Raw genomic sequence first — 20522 nt, 5'->3', positions numbered from 1 at the left:
GTTGTCTCCTCCTCTGTACCTCACTTACACAAGAAAACTTAGTCTTTGTCTACACTGGGAAGTGAAAGACAAAATGTTTGTTGTTCAGAGGTGTCAAAAAACACCCTCACCCCCCAAAAGACAAAAGCGCCGGTGTGAACAACACTTTGGCTTTGTTGGCAGGAGTGCTCTCCTACAGACAAAGCTAATGCCACTCATTGAGGGTGGAAGTTTTTGTCTGCAGGAGAGCGTTCTCCTGCGGACAAACAGCGGCTACACTTCATGCCTTTTAGCAGCACGGCTGTGTTGCTAAAAGCTGTGTAGCATAGACATAGCCTTAGCTAGTTGCTTTCTGTCTCTTACTGGAACTACAACAGAGCATCTTGGGATATTATGCCAGTGTTCTCCATTTGGCTTGGTATGGTCTCTATATCAAGCCTAAGAAGAGCAACAGGAGAAATCTTCAAGGCGAAAGTTAAGTGTCCTGGTTGTGTCTCTTCCCTCAGCTGTGAGCATAGTAAATTGGATTTAGCCTTCCTTGAATCAGGTTCCAGGAGCAAGGTCAAGCCAGTTGATTGTGCCATGCTTGAAGTACCAACTATTCCTCCAGACAAGCTAGAGAAGAAAAATGACATGGATTTCCCTAGTGGAGTCGGGAGAGAATTACATGCATTCTTGCTTTCCTTCAGGAAAAGTACAAAGTGCTAGATACCAGAACAATCTGATGGAGCAGCAGGGTTTATGCAGCGTCTTTTCTCTTCTCCCACTTACTGCTCGCCTCCATTGAGAGACTTGCATCTCTCATCCTAAGTCAGTATCCAAGTCTTTTAGGTGCTCATATGCTTGCATGGATGCTTGAATTCTCAGCCTAGAGTATTTTTGGCAGTTTGCCTCCCTTTTTAAGCAGTCTGATCTTCTCTTGGATGCTAATATCTTTCTCTATGGCTGGTTGGACAGGAAGATCAAAGGGACAGACAGGAAGACCTTTGTAGGTGGAATGGAAATTGCCATAGTCATTTATGCATCTCTTATGTTCAGGCTGTTATTCGGTGGCTTTCAGACATTCAGATTCCAACTAAGGAGCCTATATCTGTCTTCCTTTTTGAGCATGCTCTCAAGTGTCTAGATATAGTCTCTCCCACTAGATCCCATCTTGTATTTGGCTTGCATGCTCCTTTGATGGCTTCCCTTACCTGTTACATTTTTTGCAGTTGCTGCCTTCTGGATCAAAAGTCTGTGAACAAACTCTCCAGAGTACCATATCCAAACCAGGTGCTCTGCCGTAAACTATCTGCTGCATGTGACCAAATTTGTGATGAGACATTCAATCAGTGTGCTGAGAATAGTCCTCCTTCAGCAGCTCTTAGGCTGTCTGGGAGAAGGGGGCAGTTCATGTCTTTTGGGGCATGGTCTGTCTTCTTTCTTCCTTGTCACTGTAGCCTAGGTCTTTTAGTCTGTTTTTATGCAAAAATCTTTAGTAACAAAGAAAAGGAAAACTGGGGGAGTGGTTTAAAAATAAAGAAAACCATGCTTCTTTCCTGGATATTTCTTGAAGTTTTTTGTGGTGTTTTGTGAGCAGTTGGATTTTAAGCAAAACTATCCATCAATTTTTATTTATCTTAATTCTCTGCAAGATGCCAGGCTGTTGTGCCAGATTACTAAAAGTTCTTGAAAGAGGGACAGCAAGCTTAAATCTGTCAGTGCTGTACTTCGTTGATATGTGGTATTTGCAATAATACACACATAGTGTATGTTCTCCTCTCTGCATTGGCACTGTTTGTTGCAATTCTAACACTAATACAGCAAATAGAATACCTCTGTTTGTTGTTGATGAGCATATTGGGGGTGAGAAACTACAAGGACCTATATATCTGCTCTGTTTAATCTTTTTACCAAAATGTAGTACATTTTCATTAAAGAAAACAATCTACAAATGCAGTCTTTAACTTGGTATTTTTGAGCATGGTTATGGAATAAACTTTGGCCAATATCCAGTTTTTAAACTATCCACAGAATACTGATCTGAAATGCAGTTGAACTTCTAATATTTAGACTTGTGAAAGAAACTGGGAAATTGCAGAGTCATAACTATAGGAAAACAAGTAAGAGTTTTCTGTTTTTAACTTGAGTAGTTTCAAGTGTTTAGATAGGGAATGAGTAATCACGTTAATAAATTGTAGAAAAATGCATGAAATTTTGTGCATAGAAAGTTGAGAGGTCTATTTGTTGATGGAACATACAATTCACCAGGGGCTAGGTATCTCAATGTGCCATGGTCCATCACCTGGCATGATGCCTTGTGGGAACTTTTCACAATGTGTTGTAGGGTAGAAATAAGTTGCACAAGGATCTTTGGAGCTAGGGATCAAGTTCCCAGCATGCAACTTTCTCCATCCCGTATGCCATCTGTATCTCATCATTTTTGTGTGTGTGTTTTTTTTAAAAATCTCACAAACGGGCACACCACTTTTTGGTGTCCTCCATCTCAGACAGAAGCCTGGAGCCTGCAAAGCTCTACGCTATTTTCATTAATGTTGCAAATACAGAGCACCTGATTCTCCTGAATTTGCAGACCCACAATAAGTACTGCAGCAATGGGAGACGTATTCATGCCTTGAGAGGTCTTCTAGTCAAGTCCTCTGCACTCAAGGCAGAACTAAGTTTCTCAGACCATTCCTGACAGGTGATTGTCTACCCTGCTCTTAAAAAACCTTCAGTGAAGGAGATTCCACAGCCTCCCCAGGCAATTTATTCCAGCACCCAACTACCTAGCAGTTACGAAGTTTTTCCTAATGTTCAGCCTAAACCTCCCTTGCTGCAATTTAAGCCCATTGCTTCTTGCTCTATCCCTCTGAAGAAAAGAGAACAATTTTTTTTCTCCCTCCTCCTTGTGACAGCCTTTTAAATGTACTTGAAACTGTTATCATGTCCCACGTCTTCTCTTGTCCAGACAAACCCATTTTTTAAAACTTTTCTTATAGGTCAGGTTTTCTAAATCATTTTTGTTGCTCTTTTCTGGACTTTCCAATCTGTCCACATCTATCCTGAAATGGGGCGCCCAGAACTGGACACACTACTCCAGTTGTGGTCGTATCAGGGTAGAGTAGAATGGAAGAATTGTCTCGTGTCTTGTTTATAATACTCCTGCTAATACATCCCAGAATGATTTTGGAACAGTGGAACACTGCTGAATGATATATTTAGCTTGTGATCTACTATGATCCCCAGATCGCTTTCCGCAGTACTCCTTCCTAGGCAGTCATTTCGCATTTTGTATGTTTGCAGTTGATTGTTTCTTTCTAAGTGGAATACTTTGCATTTGTCCTTATTGAATTTCATCCTATATACTTCAGAGCATTTGTCCAGATCATTTTGAATTTTAATCCTATCCTCCAAAGCATTTGCAACCCCTCCCAATTTGGTATCGCCCATAAACTTTATAAGTGTACTGTCTGTCATTATCTAAATCATTGATGAAGATGTTGAACAGAACTGGACCCAGGACTGGTCTCTGTGGGACACCACTCGTTATGCCTTCCAGCTTGGCTGTGAACCACTGATAACTATTCTCTGGAAACCGTTTTCTAACCAGTTATACACCCACCTTATAGTAGCGCCATCTAGGTTGTATTTCCCTAGTTTGTTTATGAGAAGGTCATGCAAGACTGTATTAATAGTCTTACTAAAGTCAAAATGTACTACATCTACTGCTTCTCCTCTGTCCGCAAGACTTCTTATCCTGTCAAAGAAAATAAATAGGTTGGTTTGACACAATTTGTTCTTGACAAATCCATGCTGATTATTTCTTATCACCTTATTATCTTCTACATGTTTTCAAATTGATTGCTTCATTATTTGCCCCATTATCTTTCTGGGTACTAATGTTAAGCTGACTGGTCTGTAATTCCCCAGGTTGTCCTTATTCCCCTTTTTATAGATTGGTACTATATTTGCCCTTTTTCAGTCCTCTGGAATCTCTCCCGTCTTCCATGATTTTTTTGAAGATAATCTGTAATGGCTCAAATATCTCCTCAGTCAGCTCTTGAGTATTCTAGGTTGTATTTCATCAGACCGTGGTGACTTGAAGACCTCTAACTTCTGATGAAGTGGCTTCTAGCCCATGAAAGCTTATGCCCAAATACATTTGTTAGTCTCTACGGTGCCATAAAGACAAGTTAAAACAATGAGGAGTCCAAGTAGTTTTTAACTTGTTCTTCCCCTATTTTAGCCTCAGATCCTACCTCATTTTCACTGATGTTTACAGTTAGATGTCCAATTGTTTCTTGCCTTTTTGGTGAAAACTGAAACAAAAAAGTCATTTAGCACTTCTGAAATTTCCGCATTTTCTGTTATTGGTCTGCCCCTTCCCCCACTAAGTAACGGGCCTAGCCTGTCCTCAGTCTTCATCTTGCTTCTAATGTATTTATAGAACATTTTCTCTCTAGTCCTCTTCTTTCTCCTCTTGAGGGTCTATTGTGGAGGGGGCATTCCTCAAGACTGTAACTGCAGCAGCTGCTGATAAACAGATGTACAACTGGATTTGGGATTTAGTTGGAAAGGAAAAGATAATCAAAACTCCCTTCCCTTATTCCCATAAAAACATTTGACATGCTTATTGATACGTTAGCTTTGCAGCGGTTCTGTGCAGCACCGCTCTTGTGCCATACTCACTATGGCTGTGGCTGATATGGGGGGCAAGAAAAGGAATTTCAGTTACCGAAATGTTATTGTTTCATGTCACTATTCCATGGTACAAGTATAGGGCTATGGCACTGAATATTGACACTTTTTTTCCCCAGGCAGTGGTAGTTTCAGTTCATATCTCACTCCTGAGGTAACAAAGGCACAGGGAGCACAGGTGCCAGAAACTGCCCAGGCCTGAATGCTGTTAGCCTGTTTTCTGCAATGGTGCTAGCCAGACCTACAATGGAGTGGTGTGGGGAAGTATCCTAGCATGGAGGAAGAAATAAGACTGCCATCCCTAGAAACCTTTGTGAGAGGATTGAAGAGTGTCTCCATGAATATTTCATTGTGATCTCAGGAGGATATAACGGATATAAGAATGGCTATACTGGGTGAGACCAATGGTCTTTCTAGCCCAGTATCCTTTCTCTGACAGTAGCCAGTGCCAGATGTTTCAAAAGGAATGAACAGAACCGGGCAGCTTATTGAGTGATCCAACCCCTGTGGTCCAGTCACAGTTTCTGATAGTTGGCGGTTTAGGAACACCCAGAGCATGGGGTTACATCCCTAACCATCTTGCCTAATAGTTATTGAAGGACTTATTCTCCATGAAATTATCTAATTCTTTTTTCAACCCAATTATATTTGTGGCCTTCACAACATCTCCTGGTAACAAGTTGGCTGTACATTAAGTAAAGAAGAACTTCCTTATGGATGTCTTTAAACTTGCTGTCTATTAATTTCATTGTGTGTCCTCTATGTTATGTGAAGGGGTAAATAACACTTTCTCTACACTATTCATGATTTTATAGACACCTATCATATCTTCCCTTAGTTGTCTCTTTTCGAAGATGAACAATCCCAGTTTTTTAATCTCTCCGCACATGGAAACTGTTCCACACCATAATCATTTTATTACCCTTTTTTGCACTTTTTCCAATTCTAATACCTCTTTTGATATGAGGCAACAAGAACTGCATGCAATATTCAGGGTGTTTGCATACCATGGATTTATATAGTGTCATTATCATAATTTGTTTTATCTATCCCTTTCCTAATGGTTCCTAACATTCTGTTAGCTTATTTTACTGTTACTGTACATTGAGCAGATGTTTTCAGGGAACTATGCATGATCTTTTATGCATCATAACTTCAAGATCTTTAAGTGGGTTATACAAAATTGGGGTCTAAATTAGCTGCGTATAGCTGGGATTGTTTTCCGTTTTACATTATTTACACTTAGCAGCATTGAATTTTACCTGCCATTTTGTTGCTCAAGTTGCCCAGTTTCATGAAATTCCTTTTGTAAATCTTTGCACTCAGCTTTGGTCTTAACTACTTTGAGTAACTTTGCATTGTCTGCAAATTTTGCCATCTCACTGTTCACCCCTTTCTTCAGATTATTTATGTATCAATGTGTTGAACAGCACAGGTCCTAATATAGGTCCTTGGGGAACCCACTATTTGCCTCTCCATTGTGAAAACTCTCCATTTATTCACACAAATACTCCTTTTCTTTTTGCGAATACAGACTAACACGGCTGCTACTCTGAAACCTGTCACACCCTTTGTTTCCTATCTTTTAACTAGTTACTGATCAAGGAGAGGACCTTACCTCTTATCCCATGACTTTTTACTTTGCTCAAGAGCCTTTGGTGAAGGCCCTTGTTGAAAGTTCAAGTACAGTATAGATTGGATCACCTGTATCCATATTCTTATTGACACCCCCCAAAGAATTTTAATAGATTAGTGAGACATGATTAGTAGGGCTGTCAAATGATTAAAACTGCAATAATTGTAATTTTTTTAATCTCGTGCTTAATTTTTAATTGCACTGTTAAACAATAATAGAATACCATTTATTCAAATATTTTTGGGTGTTCCCCACATTTTCAAATACATTGATTTCAGTTACAACACAGAATACAAAGTGTACAGTGCTCACTTCATTATTATTTTTGATCACAAATATTTGCACTGTAAAAAAGATAATATTTTTCAATTCATCTTATGCTAATACAGTAGTTGCAATCTCTTTATCATGAAAGTGCAACTTACAAATGTCGAATTTTTTGTATATAACTGCACTCAAAAACACAACCATGTAAAACTTTAGGGCCTGTAGGTTGACTCAGTCCTACTTCTAGTTCAGCTGGTCATGAAGACACACGTTTGTTTACATTTGCTGGAGATAATGCTACCTGCTTCTTATTTATAAAAGTACCCTGTGAATGCTTGTTCTCACTTTCAGGTGACATTGTAAATAATGATGTCTGTTATATTTTTGCATTTTGTTCATTAGTCAGGTCAGTTTCACTTCCTTGTTCTCTCACACTGAGGCCAGGCCTACACTACAAAACTTTGATGGCAAGACTGTGTTGGCTATGGGTGTGACAAGGGGTGATTTATGATTGATATAGCTGTCAGCAAAAGCCCCTGGTATAGATGCTGTTGCACTACTTTGTTGGTGTATTATACCAGCAAAGCTTTCTATGTGTAGGCCTGTTGTGACTGCTTGCATTTTCAACACACTGTGTGGTAAACATTCAGCTTAAAAAACTAAATGCATAGAACCCTGCACAGATACTAAATTTGTATCCACATCCAATCCACGATCTGCAAATGTAGTCCGTGGATACCAGCAGATTTGCAGGGCTCTATAAATATCTTCTCACAATTTCCATTAATAGATTTTACAAATCCCTCATCCTCTTGAATTTTTACAGATCTTTTGTAAAAGAACCTGAACTAATAAACAGGTTTCAGAGTAGCAGCCGTGTTAGTCTGTATTCGCAAAAAGAAAAGGAGTACTTGTGGCACCTTAGAGACTAACAAATTTATTAGAGCATAAGCTTTCGTGAGCTACAGCTCACTTCATCGGATGCATTTGGTGGAAAAAACAGAGGAGAGATTTATATACACACACACCACACAGAGAACATGAAACAATGGGTTTATCATACACACTGTAAGGAGAGTGATCACTTAAGATAAGCCATCACCCACAGCAGGGGGGGAAAGGAGGAAAACCTTCCATGGTGACAAGCAGGTAGGCTAATTCCAGCAGTTAACAAGAATATCAGAGGAACAGTGGGGGGTGGGGTGGGGGGGAGAAATACCATGGGGAAATAGTTTTACTTTGTGTAATGACTCATCCATTCCCAGTCTCTATTCAAGCCTAAGTTAATTGTATCCAGTTTGCAAATTAATTCCAATTCAGCAGTCTCTCGTTGGAGTCTGTTTTTGAAGCTTTTTTGTTGAAGTATAGCCACTCTTAGGTCTGTGATCGAGTGACCAGAGAGATTGAAGTGTTCTCCAACTGGTTTTTGAATGTTATAATTCTTGACGACTGATTTGTGTCCATTCATTCTTTTACGTAGAGACTGTCCAGTTTGGCCAATGTACATGGCAGAGGGGCATTGCTGGCACATGATGGCATATATCACATTGGTAGATGCGCAGGTGAACGAGCCTCTGATAGTGTGGCTGATGTGATTAGGCCCTATGATGGTATCCCCTGAATAGATATGTGGACAGAGTTGGCAACGGGCTTTGTTGCAAGGATAGGTTCCTGGGTTAGTGGTTCTGTTGTGTGGTGTGTGGTTGCTGGTGAGTATTTGCTTCAGATTGGGGGCTGTCTGTAAGCAAGGACTGGTCTGTCTCCCAAGATCTGAGAGAGCGATGGCTCGTCCTTCAGGATAGGTTGTAGATCCTTGATGATGCGTTGGAGAGGTTTTAGTTGGGGGCTGAAGGTGATGGCTAGTGGCGTTCTGTTGTTTTCTTTGTTGGGCCTGTCCTGTAGTAGGTGACTTCTGGGTACTCTTCTGGCTCTGTCAATCTGTTTCTTCACTTCAGCAGGTGGGTATTGTAGTTGTAGGAATGCATGATAGAGATCTTGTAGGTGTTTGTCTCTGTCTGAGGGGTTGGAGCAAATGCGGTTATATCGTAGCGCTTGGCTGTAGACAATGGATCGAGTGGTATGATCTGGATGAAAGCTAGAGGCATGTAGGTAGGAATAGCGGTCAGTAGGTTTCCGATATAGGGTGGTGTTTATGTGACCATCGCTTATTAGCACCGTAGTGTCCAGGAAGTGGATCTCTTGTGTGGACTGGTCTAGCTTTCATGCCTCTAGCTTTCATCCAGATCATACCACTCGATCCATTGTCTACAGCCAAGCGCTACGATATAACCGCATTTGTTCCAACCGACCTGGGGTATTCTATCTGCTACCCAAGATCCATAAACCTGGAAATCCTGGACGCCCCATCATCTCAGGCATTGGCACCCTGACAGCAGGATTGTCTGGCTATGTAGACTCCCTCCTCAGGCCCTTCGTTACCAGCACTCCCAGCTATCTTCGAGACACCACTGACTTCCTGAGGAAACTACAGTCCATTGGTGATCTTCCTAAAAACACCATCCTAGCCACTATGGATGTAGAAGCCCTCTACACCAACATTCCACACAAAGATGGACTACAAGCCGTCAGGAACAGTATCCCCGATACTGTCACGGCTAACCTGGTGGCAGAACTTTGTGACTTTGTCCTGACCCATAACTATTTCACATTTGGTGACAATGTATACCTTCAAATCAGCGGCACTGCGATGGGTACCCGCATGGCCCCACAGTATGCCAACATTTTTATGGCTGACTTAGAACAACGCTTCCTCAGCTCTCGTTCCCTAATGCCCCTACTCTACTTGCGCTACATTGATGACATCTTCATCATCTGGACCCATGGAAAAGAAGCTCTTGAGGAATTCCACCATGATTTCAACAATTTCCATCCCACCATCAACGTCAGCCTGGACCAGTCCACACAAGAGATCCACTTCCTGGACACTACGGTGCTAATAAGCGATGGTCACATAAACACCACCCTATATCGGAAACCTACTGACCGCTATTCCTACCTACATGCCTCTAGCTTTCATCCAGATCATACCACTCGATCCATTGTCTACAGCCAAGCGCTACGATATAACCGCATTTGCTCCAACCCCTCAGACAGAGACAAACACCTACAAGATCTCTATCATGCATTCCTACAACTACAATACCCACCTGCTGAAGTGAAGAAACAGATTGACAGAGCCAGAAGAGTACCCAGAAGTCACCTACTACAGGACAGGCCCAACAAAGAAAACAGAACGCCACTAGCCATCACCTTCAGCCCCCAACTAAAACCTCTCCAACGCATCATCAAGGATCTACAACCTATCCTGAAGGACGAGCCATCGCTCACTCAGATCTTGGGAGACAGACCAGTCCTTGCTTACAGACAGCCCCCCAATCTGAAGCAAATACTCACCAGCAACCACACACCACACAACAGAACCACTAACCCAGGAACCTATCCTTGCAACAAAGCCCGTTGCCAACTCTGTCCACATATCTATTCAGGGGATACCATCATAGGGCCTAATCACATCAGCCACACTATCAGAGGCTCGTTCACCTGCGCATCTACCAATGTGATATATGCCATCATGTGCCAGCAATGCCCCTCTGCCATGTACATTGGCCAAACTGGACAGTCTCTACGTAAAAGAATGAATGGACACAAATCAGACGTCAAGAATTATAACATTCAAAAACCAGTTGGAGAACACTTCAATCTCTCTGGTCACTCGATCACAGACCTGAGAGTGGCTATCCTTCAACAAAAAAGCTTCAAAAACAGACTCCAACGAGAGACTGCTGAATTGGAATTAATTTGCAAACTGGATACAATTAACTTAGGCTTGAATAGAGACTGGGAATGGATGAGTCATTACACAAAGTAAAACTATTTCCCCATGGTATTTCTCCCCCCCACCCCACCCCCCACTGTTCCTCTGATATTCTTGTTAACTGCTGGAATTAGCCTACCTGCTTGTCACCATGGAAGGTTTTCCTCCTTTCCCTCCCCCTGCTGTGGGTGATGGCTTATCTTAAGTGATCACTCTCCTTACAGTGTGTATGATAAACCCATTGTTTCATGTTCTCTGTGTGTGTGTATATAAATCTCTCCTCTGTTTTTTCCACCAAATGCATCCGATGAAGTGAGCTGTAGCTCACGAAAGCTTATGCTCTAATAAATTTGTTAGTCTCTAAGGTGCCACAAGTACTCCTTTTCTTTTTGCGAATACAGACTAACAGGGCTGCTACTCTGAAACCTGTCTTTATTTCGTTGGTATGTATAGCAAAATCTGCTCACCATGTGGTCTATAGCTAGCAATTATCATTAACCAGCTGTTGCATTCTCCTGTTGCTTTAATTCAAATGCTAATTACTCTCCATGTGCTCTCAATAAACTCCACCCAAAGCCCAGCAACATCACTGCTTGTGATAAATTCTAAAGTGAAACAGACTGCATTGTTGTCCCTTGGCAAAGTACTTGAATTGATTCAAGGAGCTTTTTATCTTGAAGTGTCAAGGAGAGATTTGGCAAAGATTCTGATAGAATTTGAGAAGTAAAGAAAAGAATGTAGATGAATGGGAACTGTGAGGGAGTTCAGACTCTGCACTGGAAAATGATCCCAAGGAAGATGCTCTGTTCTAATAGTGGAAAGCCTGGGATAAAGGTGGTGTATTGTTTGGTCTGTCTTCACTCTTTGGGAACCAAAACACTGTCCTGGAACCTGGATATCCATTTTGATTCTCCCTCTTGCCTGGCCGTCAAGATAGGAGAAGGCAATTGATATTAAATGTAATTTTACTTTGTGTTTTTTTGGGGGGGGGAAGCAGTATAGTGTACAAATGTCTTTCTGTTCATTTTTTCATCTTGTCATACTAAAGACCATTTCAGATGCATTTAAGACGCATTCTTCTGTGCACTTCATAATGAGATATCAAAATTTAAAATGTGAGGCTGCAAAAATGTAAAGTTTATTTCTCTCTGTGAGGAGTGCATGTGTACATTCAGGAATGGAAAATATGCAGGTAGTATGGGTGTGGAGAAGGAGGATTTTTAAAGACTATATCCTTTTTTGTTTTCTGATGGAATTGAAGACTGATTTTCCTGAGACTTATAAGTTTGGAAGATGCCTAACTTCAGTCTTTTAAATCAACAAATATCTTCAGGGTGGCATTACTTTTTCGGTTATTCTTTAGAAAAAAATTCTTGGACATGAAGGGCAAGGTTTAAGTGTTTTTGAATCCAGAAGCTATGTATAAAAATGCAAATAAACATCAGGACGGTCTCTATGGTTAATATGTTGGGGGTTGGGTGGAAATGGGAGATGCTTCATAGCAAATATATACTTGAGATTACTTCCATGAGTTAGCTCTTTCTTCACAACATTTGCAAGTATAATGTGAAGTATTTCAGAAATGCAGTATTGTTTAAAAACAAAACCTTTCCTAAATCGAAATCATTTGCTGGTGTGCTCTTTCACTGCTTCACATTGATATTGCATCTTTCAATGGAGGAGGTCTGCTACTGATACAGCAATAAGCTGTGACAAAATGTGCACTAGTAGGCTATTTTTGCATGCCTTTACAGTGAGAAAATGAGGTCAAAGGTCAAGTGTTTTCAGCCACCTGAGAAATGCACATGAATGGTTCATTAATTTCCCATTGTAAAAAAATCCTTTCCTTTGAAGGTTTTAATGCAATGAAGTACTCTTTGCTATAAAAAGTCGGTCCTTATAAAATGATGAAAAAATGGAAAACACCTTTCCTATTATTTAAAATAGACTTGTTTAGATTGTAAGTTCTTTGGGGTAGGTTTTTTGTGTGTCGCATCCAGCATAGTGGGATCCTGTTTAAGGGCTCCAGGCACTATTGTAATACAAATAATTTGCACTGTCAAAGCAGTGTGAAGCAGGCAATTTGGAGGTCAGAATCTGGCCCAGTGTGTGTAGTGGTTGTATTTTGAGTGGTGAGGGTCTAACTGTCCACCATTATGAGCTGCTGCAAAGGTGTTGCATCAAAGAACAGTTTATGGCCTCAGCCATATTCTGAACTTTTAATACGAACAGCTTCAGTCTATGGCTACTGTGTACCTTCTTTCTTGTAGTCTGTCTTCCTGGAAGCATTCATTCAGGATCATCTGTTCTTTCCTGCCTAATATGAACAGTGAGGGAACACTATGTAGCTTCAGCATGTTACATGACAATCGTTCTTCAGATATAAAAGGTTGTTTATCTCATCCTAGCATCATGCTACTTTTTTGTTGAATACCAGAAACATGTAGCAAAGTCAGTAAAAATTTAGAAAATTAATCTAGTCTCCTTTTTAATTGTAATGAAAATTACCTGTGACTACAGCAGAAGCCTTTCTCTATGTGGACTTTTGCAGAAGAGTATTTAAAATGTTGAAAATATTTTCACTACATATCACTGAATTACTATACTACGTAAAGCACTTATAAAAACATAGGTGTATATGCAAACACTAAAATATGTCAAAAGAAAAGGAGGACTTGTGGTACCTTAGAGACTAACAAATATATTTGAGCATAAGCTTTCATGAGCTACAGCTCACTTCATTGGATGCATTCAGTGGAAAATACAGTGGGGAGATTTATATACACAGAGAACATGAAACAATGGGTATTACCATACACACTGTAACCAGAGTTCAGAGTAGCAGCCGTGTTAGTCTGTATTTGCAAAAAGAAAAGGAGTACTTGTGGCACCTTAGAGACTAACAAATTTATTAGAGCATAAGCTTTCGTGAGCTACATCCGATGAAGTGAGCTGTAGCTCACGAAAGCTTACGCTCTAATAAATTCGTTAGTCTCTAAGGTGCCACAAGTACTCCTTTTCTTTTTGTAACCAGAGTGATCACTTAAGGTAAGCTATTACCGGCGGGGGGGGGGAAACCTTTTGTAGTGATGATCAAGGTGGGCCATTTTCAGCAGTTGACAAGAACCTCTGAGGAACAGTTTGGGGGGGAGGGGAATAAACATGGGTAAGTAGTTTTATTTTGTGTAATGACCCATCCGCTCCCAGTAATGACCCATCCACATTCAAGCCTAAGTTAATTGCAGCCAGTTTGCAAATTAATTCCAATTCAGCAGACTCTCCTTGGAGTCTGTTTTTGAAGTTGAAGTATTGCCACTTTTAGGTCTGTAATCGAGTGACCAGAGAGATTGAAGTGTTCTCCGACTGGTTTTTGAATGTTATAATTCTTGACGTCTACATACCACACAGACTATGCTGACAGATTGTGCCACGCTCTCAAAGAAACTGCGGAACAACCTGATCAGCATCCTCTACAGCAAACAGAGAAAGATTAAGAATGAGCTCTCAAAACTGGATACTCTCATAAAAAAAAAACCAACCTTCCACACAAACTTCCTCGTGGCTGGACTTTACAAAAACTAGACAAGCTGTTTACAATACACACTTTGCTTCTCTACAAAAGAAAAAGGACACTAAACTATCTAATGACAGGTTTCAGAGTAGCAGCCGTGTTAGTCTGTATTCGCAAAAAGAAAAGGAGTACTTGTGGCACCTTAGAGACTAACACATTTATTTGAGCATAAGCTGAGGAAGTGTTGTTCTAAGTTCATCTAAGTCCGATGAAGTGAGCTATAGCTCACGAAAGCTTATGCTCAGATTTGTTAGTTTAAAGAAAAGGAGTACTTGTGGCACCTTAGAGACTATCTAAACTACTACATGCCACAAGGGGCCACAACAGTGGTTCCCTTAACCCACCCAGCAATATTGTTAATCTATCCAACTATTCTCTTAGCCCAGCAGAAGAATCTGTCCTATCTCGGGGCCTCTCCTTCTGCCCCTCCACCCTCACGAACATGATACAGTTCTGTGGTGACCTAGAATCCTATTTTCGACGCTTCCGACTCAAGGAATATTTCTAACACACTTCTGAACAACATACTAATCCACAGAGAGCTTCCTACCAAGACTACAAAAAGGAGCATTCTGGGTGGACTCCTCCTGAAGGTCGAAACAGACTGGACTTCTACATAGTGTGCTTCCGCTGACGTGCATGGGCTGAAATTGTGGAAAAGCAGCATCACTTGCCCCATAACCTCAGCCGTACAGAACATAATGCCATCCACAGCCTCAGAAACAACTCTGACATCATAATCAAAAAGGCTGACAAAGGAGGTGCTGTCGTCATCATGAATAGGTCGGAATATGAACAAGAGGCTGCTAGGCAGCTCTCTAACACCACTTTCTATAAGCCATTACCCTCTGATCCCACTGAGAGTTACCAAAAGAAACTACAGCATTTGCTCAAGAAACTCCCTGAAAAAGCACAAGAACAAATCCTCACAGACACACCCCTGGAATCCTGACCTGGGGTATTCTATCTGCTACCCAAGATCCATAAACCTGGAAATCCTGGACGCCCCATCATCTCAGGCATTGGCACCCTGACAGCAGGATTGTCTGGCTATGTAGACTCCCTCTCAGGCCCTTCGTTACCAGCACTCCCAGCTATCTTCGAGACACCACTGACTTCCTGAGGAAACTACAGTCCATTGGTGATCTTCCTAAAAACACCATCCTAGCCACTATGGATGTAGAAGCCCTCTACACCAACATTCCATGCAAAGATGGACGACAAGCTGTCTGGAACAGTATCCCCGATAATGTCACGGCTAACCTGGTGGCAGAACTTTGTGACTTTGTCCTGACCCATAACTATTTCACATTTGGAGACAATGTATACCTTCAAATCAGCGGTACTGCTATGGGTACCTGCATGGCCCCACAGTATGCCAACATTTTTATGGCTGACTTAGAACAACGCTTCCTCGGCTCTCATCCCCTAATGCCCCTACTCTACTTGTGCTACATTGATGACATCTTCATCATCTGGACCCATGGAAAAGAAGCCCTTGAGGAATTCCACCATGATTTCAACAATTTCCATCCCACCATCAACCTCAGCCTGGACCAGTCCACACAAGAGATCCACTGCCTGGACGCTACGGTGCTAATAAGCAATGGTCACATAAATACCACCCTATACCGGAAACCTACTGACCGCTATTCCTACCTACATGTCTCCAGCTTTCATCCAGACCACACCACACGATCCATTGTCTACAGCCAAGCTCTACGATACAACCGCATTTGCTCTAACCCCTCAGAGATCTTGTAGGTGTTTGTCTCTGTCTATCAATCATTATTACAACTACAATACCCACCTGCTGAAGTGAAGAAACAGATTGACAGAGCCAGAAGAGTACCCAGAAGTCACCTACTACAGGACAGGCCCAACAAAGAAAATAACAGAACGCCACTGGTCATCACCTTCAGCCCCCAACTAAAACCTCTCCAGCGCATCATCGAGGATCTACAACCTATCCTGAAGGACAACCCATCACTCTCACAGATCTTGGGAGACAGGCCAGTCCTTGCTTACAGACAAGCAACCCCCAACCTGAAGCAGATACTCACCAGCAACCACACATCACACAACAGAACCACTAACCCAGGAACCTATCCTTGCAACAAAGCCCGTTGCCAACTCTGTCCACATATCTATTCAGGGGACACCATCATAGGGCCTAATCGCATCAGCCACACCATCAGAGGCTCGTTCACCTGCACATTTACCAATGTGATATATGCCATCATGTGCCAGCAATGCCCCTCTGCCATGTACATTGGTCAAACTGGACAGTCTCTACATAAAAGAATAAATGGACACAAATCAGATGTCAAGAATTACAACGTTCAAAAACCAGTTGGAGAACACTTCAATCTCTCTGGTCACTCGATTACAGACCTAAAAGTGGCAATACTTCAACAAAACAACTACAGAAACAGGTTCCAAGGAGAGACTGTTGAATTGGAAATAATTTGCAAACAGGATACAATTAACTTAGGCTTGAATAGAGACTGGGAATGGATGAGTCATTACACAAAGTAAAACTATTTCCCCATGTTTATCCCCCCCCCCCCCCCCCCCACTGTTCCTCAGAGGTTCTTGTCAGCTGCTGGAAGGAAATGGCCCACCTTGATTATCACTACAAAAGATCCCCCTCCCCGCTCTCCTGCTGGTAATAGCTCATCTTAAGTGATCACTCTGGTTACAGTGTGTATGGTAATACCCATTGTTTCATGTTCTCTGTGTATATACATCTCCCCACTGTATTTTCCACTGAATGCATCCGATGAAGTGAGCTGTAGCTCACGAAAGCTTATGCTCAAATTTGTTAGTCTCTAAGCTGCCACAAGTACTCCTTTTCTTTTTGCAAATGCAGACTAACATGGCTGCTACTCTGAAACATAAGATATGTCAGTCATAAAAAATTGCTGCTTCTGCTCTCCAGGTAAAAAGAAATCTTCATTCAACCCCATCTCACTAAGAAATATATATTTGAAACAATAGAACTTCCCTATTGGCAGTTCTCACAGCTTTCTTTCAAAGGGAATCAGTATATGTGTTGTGTATATATGTCTGTTTATATGTATTAAAGCATGACATGGACAATGTTAGAAATAGAAGGAACATATTTCAAGTTCTCTATACCAGTCCAGGGGAGGAAGGAGAGTTTTGGTCATAAACTGATAGAGAAGCAGAACAATTGACAAGTTAAGCTATCAGATATTGAGAGAGATGTTTTCCTGATAGTTTTATATTGCCCATACAGCTTTTCCAGATTTGTCTCACATTTTCAGTTGGCATCAAGATATTACACAAATAGCTATTTTTAAACTTTTAAATGGATAGCATCTTCTTCATTTTGGTCCTGTTAGTGATGACTTTTTGCTAACATCTAGTGTAATAAAAGGTTTCAGAGTAGCAGCCGTGTTAGTCTGTATTCGCAGATTATTTGATTATATGCTCAAATAAATTTGTTAATCTCTAAGGTGCCACAAGTATTCCTTTTCTTTTAGTGTAATAAAATTAGCTGAAATACTTCCCTGATTGTCCCTCAGTAATTGAGAATTAGGGTAGGTTGTCTATTTAGAAAATACAATCTCCACTCATTGATATATTTTGCTTTCCACAACAAAATCTCTGTACAGCTTCTCATGAGTGATGTACCCGAATACTTGGATACTAATACCTAAACTGTTTTCTTAAATATATTCACCTAAATTGGGGTTATTGCTGATTATGTAGTCTATGTATCATGCCTTTTTTTTTTTTTAAAAAAAAACAAACGTGCTTAATCTAAGCACTATACTCGGATGTACAGACACTCTTTTTCTCAAACTGTATTATATAATTTTAACATTAGCTTTAATAATTTTAAATCAGTTCTGTATCTTATATTGCCTCTGTTGGAACTTAATCCTTCCCTTAAGGGGATGGAATTAAGCAGATGTTTTTCTTCTAATTCAAACCACACTGAACTGAGACAGTATTTTGAACTCTCCCAATCACCTTTTTGCCTGTTAATAGCAAAAACAATTGGGAGAGAGGTTTTGTCCCAACATTCTCTACTGTTCGTTCCTTCTTATCTACGTTTATTGGTGCATGTGGACCTTAATTGTGACAGCTAATTTAATAGAGAGGGGGGTACAGTATGTGCAGAGTAGTGGAACAGAATTCAGCCAAAGCACAGTGAAGTTAATAGACTCACATTGACTTTGATGGGTTTTGGATGAAATTTCTGGTGACTGAGTATCACCTCAATAACATTCCAGACTCCAGAACTGTAGGGAATAAAAAGCTTCAAGGAAACTTAAAACTCTCTGGACTATATATTTAATTAGTATTTTGCTGACAACGTAGGCAGCAAATTTAGGGTCATTTTTTTTTCTTGCATGAATGCTGAATAGCGCCTTTTTTTCCTCCTCCCCCCCACCCCCCGACTGTGTTCATTTCATTCAGTGGAATGTCTTTTTAGTGGAAGCAAATATTTCTCCAATATGGTGTCTAATGTACCATGGAAGGTGTTCCTTTCAACAGCTAATTGTCGTTTAAACAGATTTTCCTTTTAATTTCCACTGTACTTTAAAAAAGTTATCCTGAACTAAACATTCCACTTGCCTGAATACATACAGAACATTGATTTCATTTCCTTTAAAACATGCTGCATTCTTTAAGGAAGTTGATGTGCTTAACAAGTGATGTTATTACTGCTAATGAGGGGGGAATATAAGAATTTAATGTGAAAATGCTTATTTTAACTTTATTTCCTTTTTTTGCAGGAGAGAAATAGAAACAAACAATAACTATATGGAGATGTCCTGCTAGAATTACAACACTAATGATGTAGACTCTGGAAATGCCTAATATGTCTAAGACGACGTTATTAAAGCTTTTTTTCTGCTTAAGGTGACATCTTTGAACACTTTAACACAAAATTGACTCTTCTTGTAATGGTTCTCATCAGTGCATCTGCCCTTATACTCTCTCACCAAACACACTTGAGAACTGTAACTTCGTCAAGCACTTTCTGTCCTGAAGCTTTTACCAGTATCTGCTGTCTTTTGTATTTATGCATCCTAGCTAAGGCACAGGAGACGGAAGGAATGCAAGGATTCATTAACTCTTTGAATTTGTTAAATACTAACAATTAACCATTAGAAATGATTCCATGATGTGAGATTCACATTGCTTCAACTTATTTTTTCTTTGTTGTAGTTTTTTTTTAATTGTCAGTTTTTAGCTATTCAACAGATTTAAAAGCAAAATCATGCCATATTTAGTCCTGGAGTAAAACTCAAGTCTAAATGTTCATGTGAAAATTATTGTAGTAAACTTTTAATATGGCAAAGCAACTTTAAGATGCAGTTTAGCCAAATGAAACTTAACATGAAATTATATTAGAATGACATTTCCCTTGTTTCAAACTGTTTGGTGTAAGAGAATATTAATATGCAGCTTGGTGGACAGCACCGGTTAATGCACACTTCTTTATTTTTTCTGTAATATGTATACCGAAAAAAGTGCATTTGTCTGAGGAACTGTTTGTTTGCTACCACTCAATGAATCTCAGTTTTGAGTAAATGTACCTCAGTCTAAATCAGACTTTTTATGACCTTTATAACTACATTTAAAACCTTTAATTCCTATTTCTGGGTGTTTGCAAGCCTGACAGATTGCTATCATGGAAGTGAAAATTTACTCCTCTAGGTGATTCACTAGCTAAATAAACATAATTCTTGTTTAGCAAGCATATACTGTTTCTCAGCTTTTTTCCTCTATTATCACAGTATTCAGGCATTCTCTCTATTCAAAATACTTTTGGAAAAAGACTGATCAGTGGATCAGGTCTATGTTAACATCCATGTGTACCTGTCACTGGCTAGAGCTCTCTAACAAAGTGTTTAAGATACTATATTAATCTGAATACTTCTATGCTAAATTTTTAATTTTACCTTTTGAAAATTATTTTTTACAATAACCTGTTTCTTAGTAACATGAATTTTACCTGATGGAAGATTTGTATGATCAAAAATGTCAAGCGGCTGTCTGAACTGCATAAAATAGTGAACAGTCTGTACAAATTCCAGAGATAGTTTCCTTTTTTTAGAACAGCAGTGTAGAAGACAGATATGTTAAAGCTTAAAATAGCAATGCTGCAGATTTGAATGCCTTTGGTGTGTCTTATTATTCAACACAAATGTTTACATTGTGTTCGGAATCTCTTGCATTTACAACAGCTTCTAGTCAGCTAAGTTCTGACACTTAGGGACAAGCACAGCTTTTTTTAAATATAGGCTATTTTACTATATATGCACTACTTTTTTCTCTTCCCCAACACACACAATGAATATACAGTATTCTTTGTCCATTGATTTAAAACATTTTACAGTCCCTCGGTGGAGCTCTAATTCAGTACCCGGGAGCATGGGATGTAAAGCGTTAGGAGTACAAATGTTAGCTTGTCCCAGTATTCTGAAAGTTCAAAAGGTAATAGCACCTGGCAGTGTAGAGAAGGAAGCAGTTTGATTCAAATGCTATGGGGTAAGGGGAGGGGCCAGGAA

General features: G+C 40.2%; 1 protein-coding gene across 7 annotated transcripts in view; it reads left to right on the top strand.

Annotated features, from left to right (window-relative positions):
- The window catches only part of YTHDF3 (YTH N6-methyladenosine RNA binding protein 3), a 73004-nt gene that overhangs the window by 31371 nt on the left and 21111 nt on the right, over positions 1-20522 (top strand). For 4 of the 7 annotated variants that reach the window (XM_038389856.2, XM_043507797.1, XM_043507801.1 and 1 more), the window contains one exon: positions 18741-19711. The exons of the other annotated variants lie outside the window; for them this stretch is intronic. In XM_038389856.2, coding sequence (XP_038245784.1) covers positions 18741-18764 — 24 coding nt within the window. In that variant the 3' untranslated portion in view covers positions 18765-19711. Of the gene's footprint in view, positions 1-18740; positions 19712-20522 lie in introns of those variants that run through there. 7 annotated transcript variants of the gene reach the window in all.

Source organism: Dermochelys coriacea, chromosome 2 (assembly GCF_009764565.3).
Source record: "Dermochelys coriacea isolate rDerCor1 chromosome 2, rDerCor1.pri.v4, whole genome shotgun sequence".
NCBI lineage: Eukaryota > Metazoa > Chordata > Testudines > Dermochelyidae > Dermochelys > Dermochelys coriacea.
The sequence above is the reverse complement of the archived record's forward strand: the minus strand, read 5'-3'. Positions and strand labels throughout refer to the sequence as shown.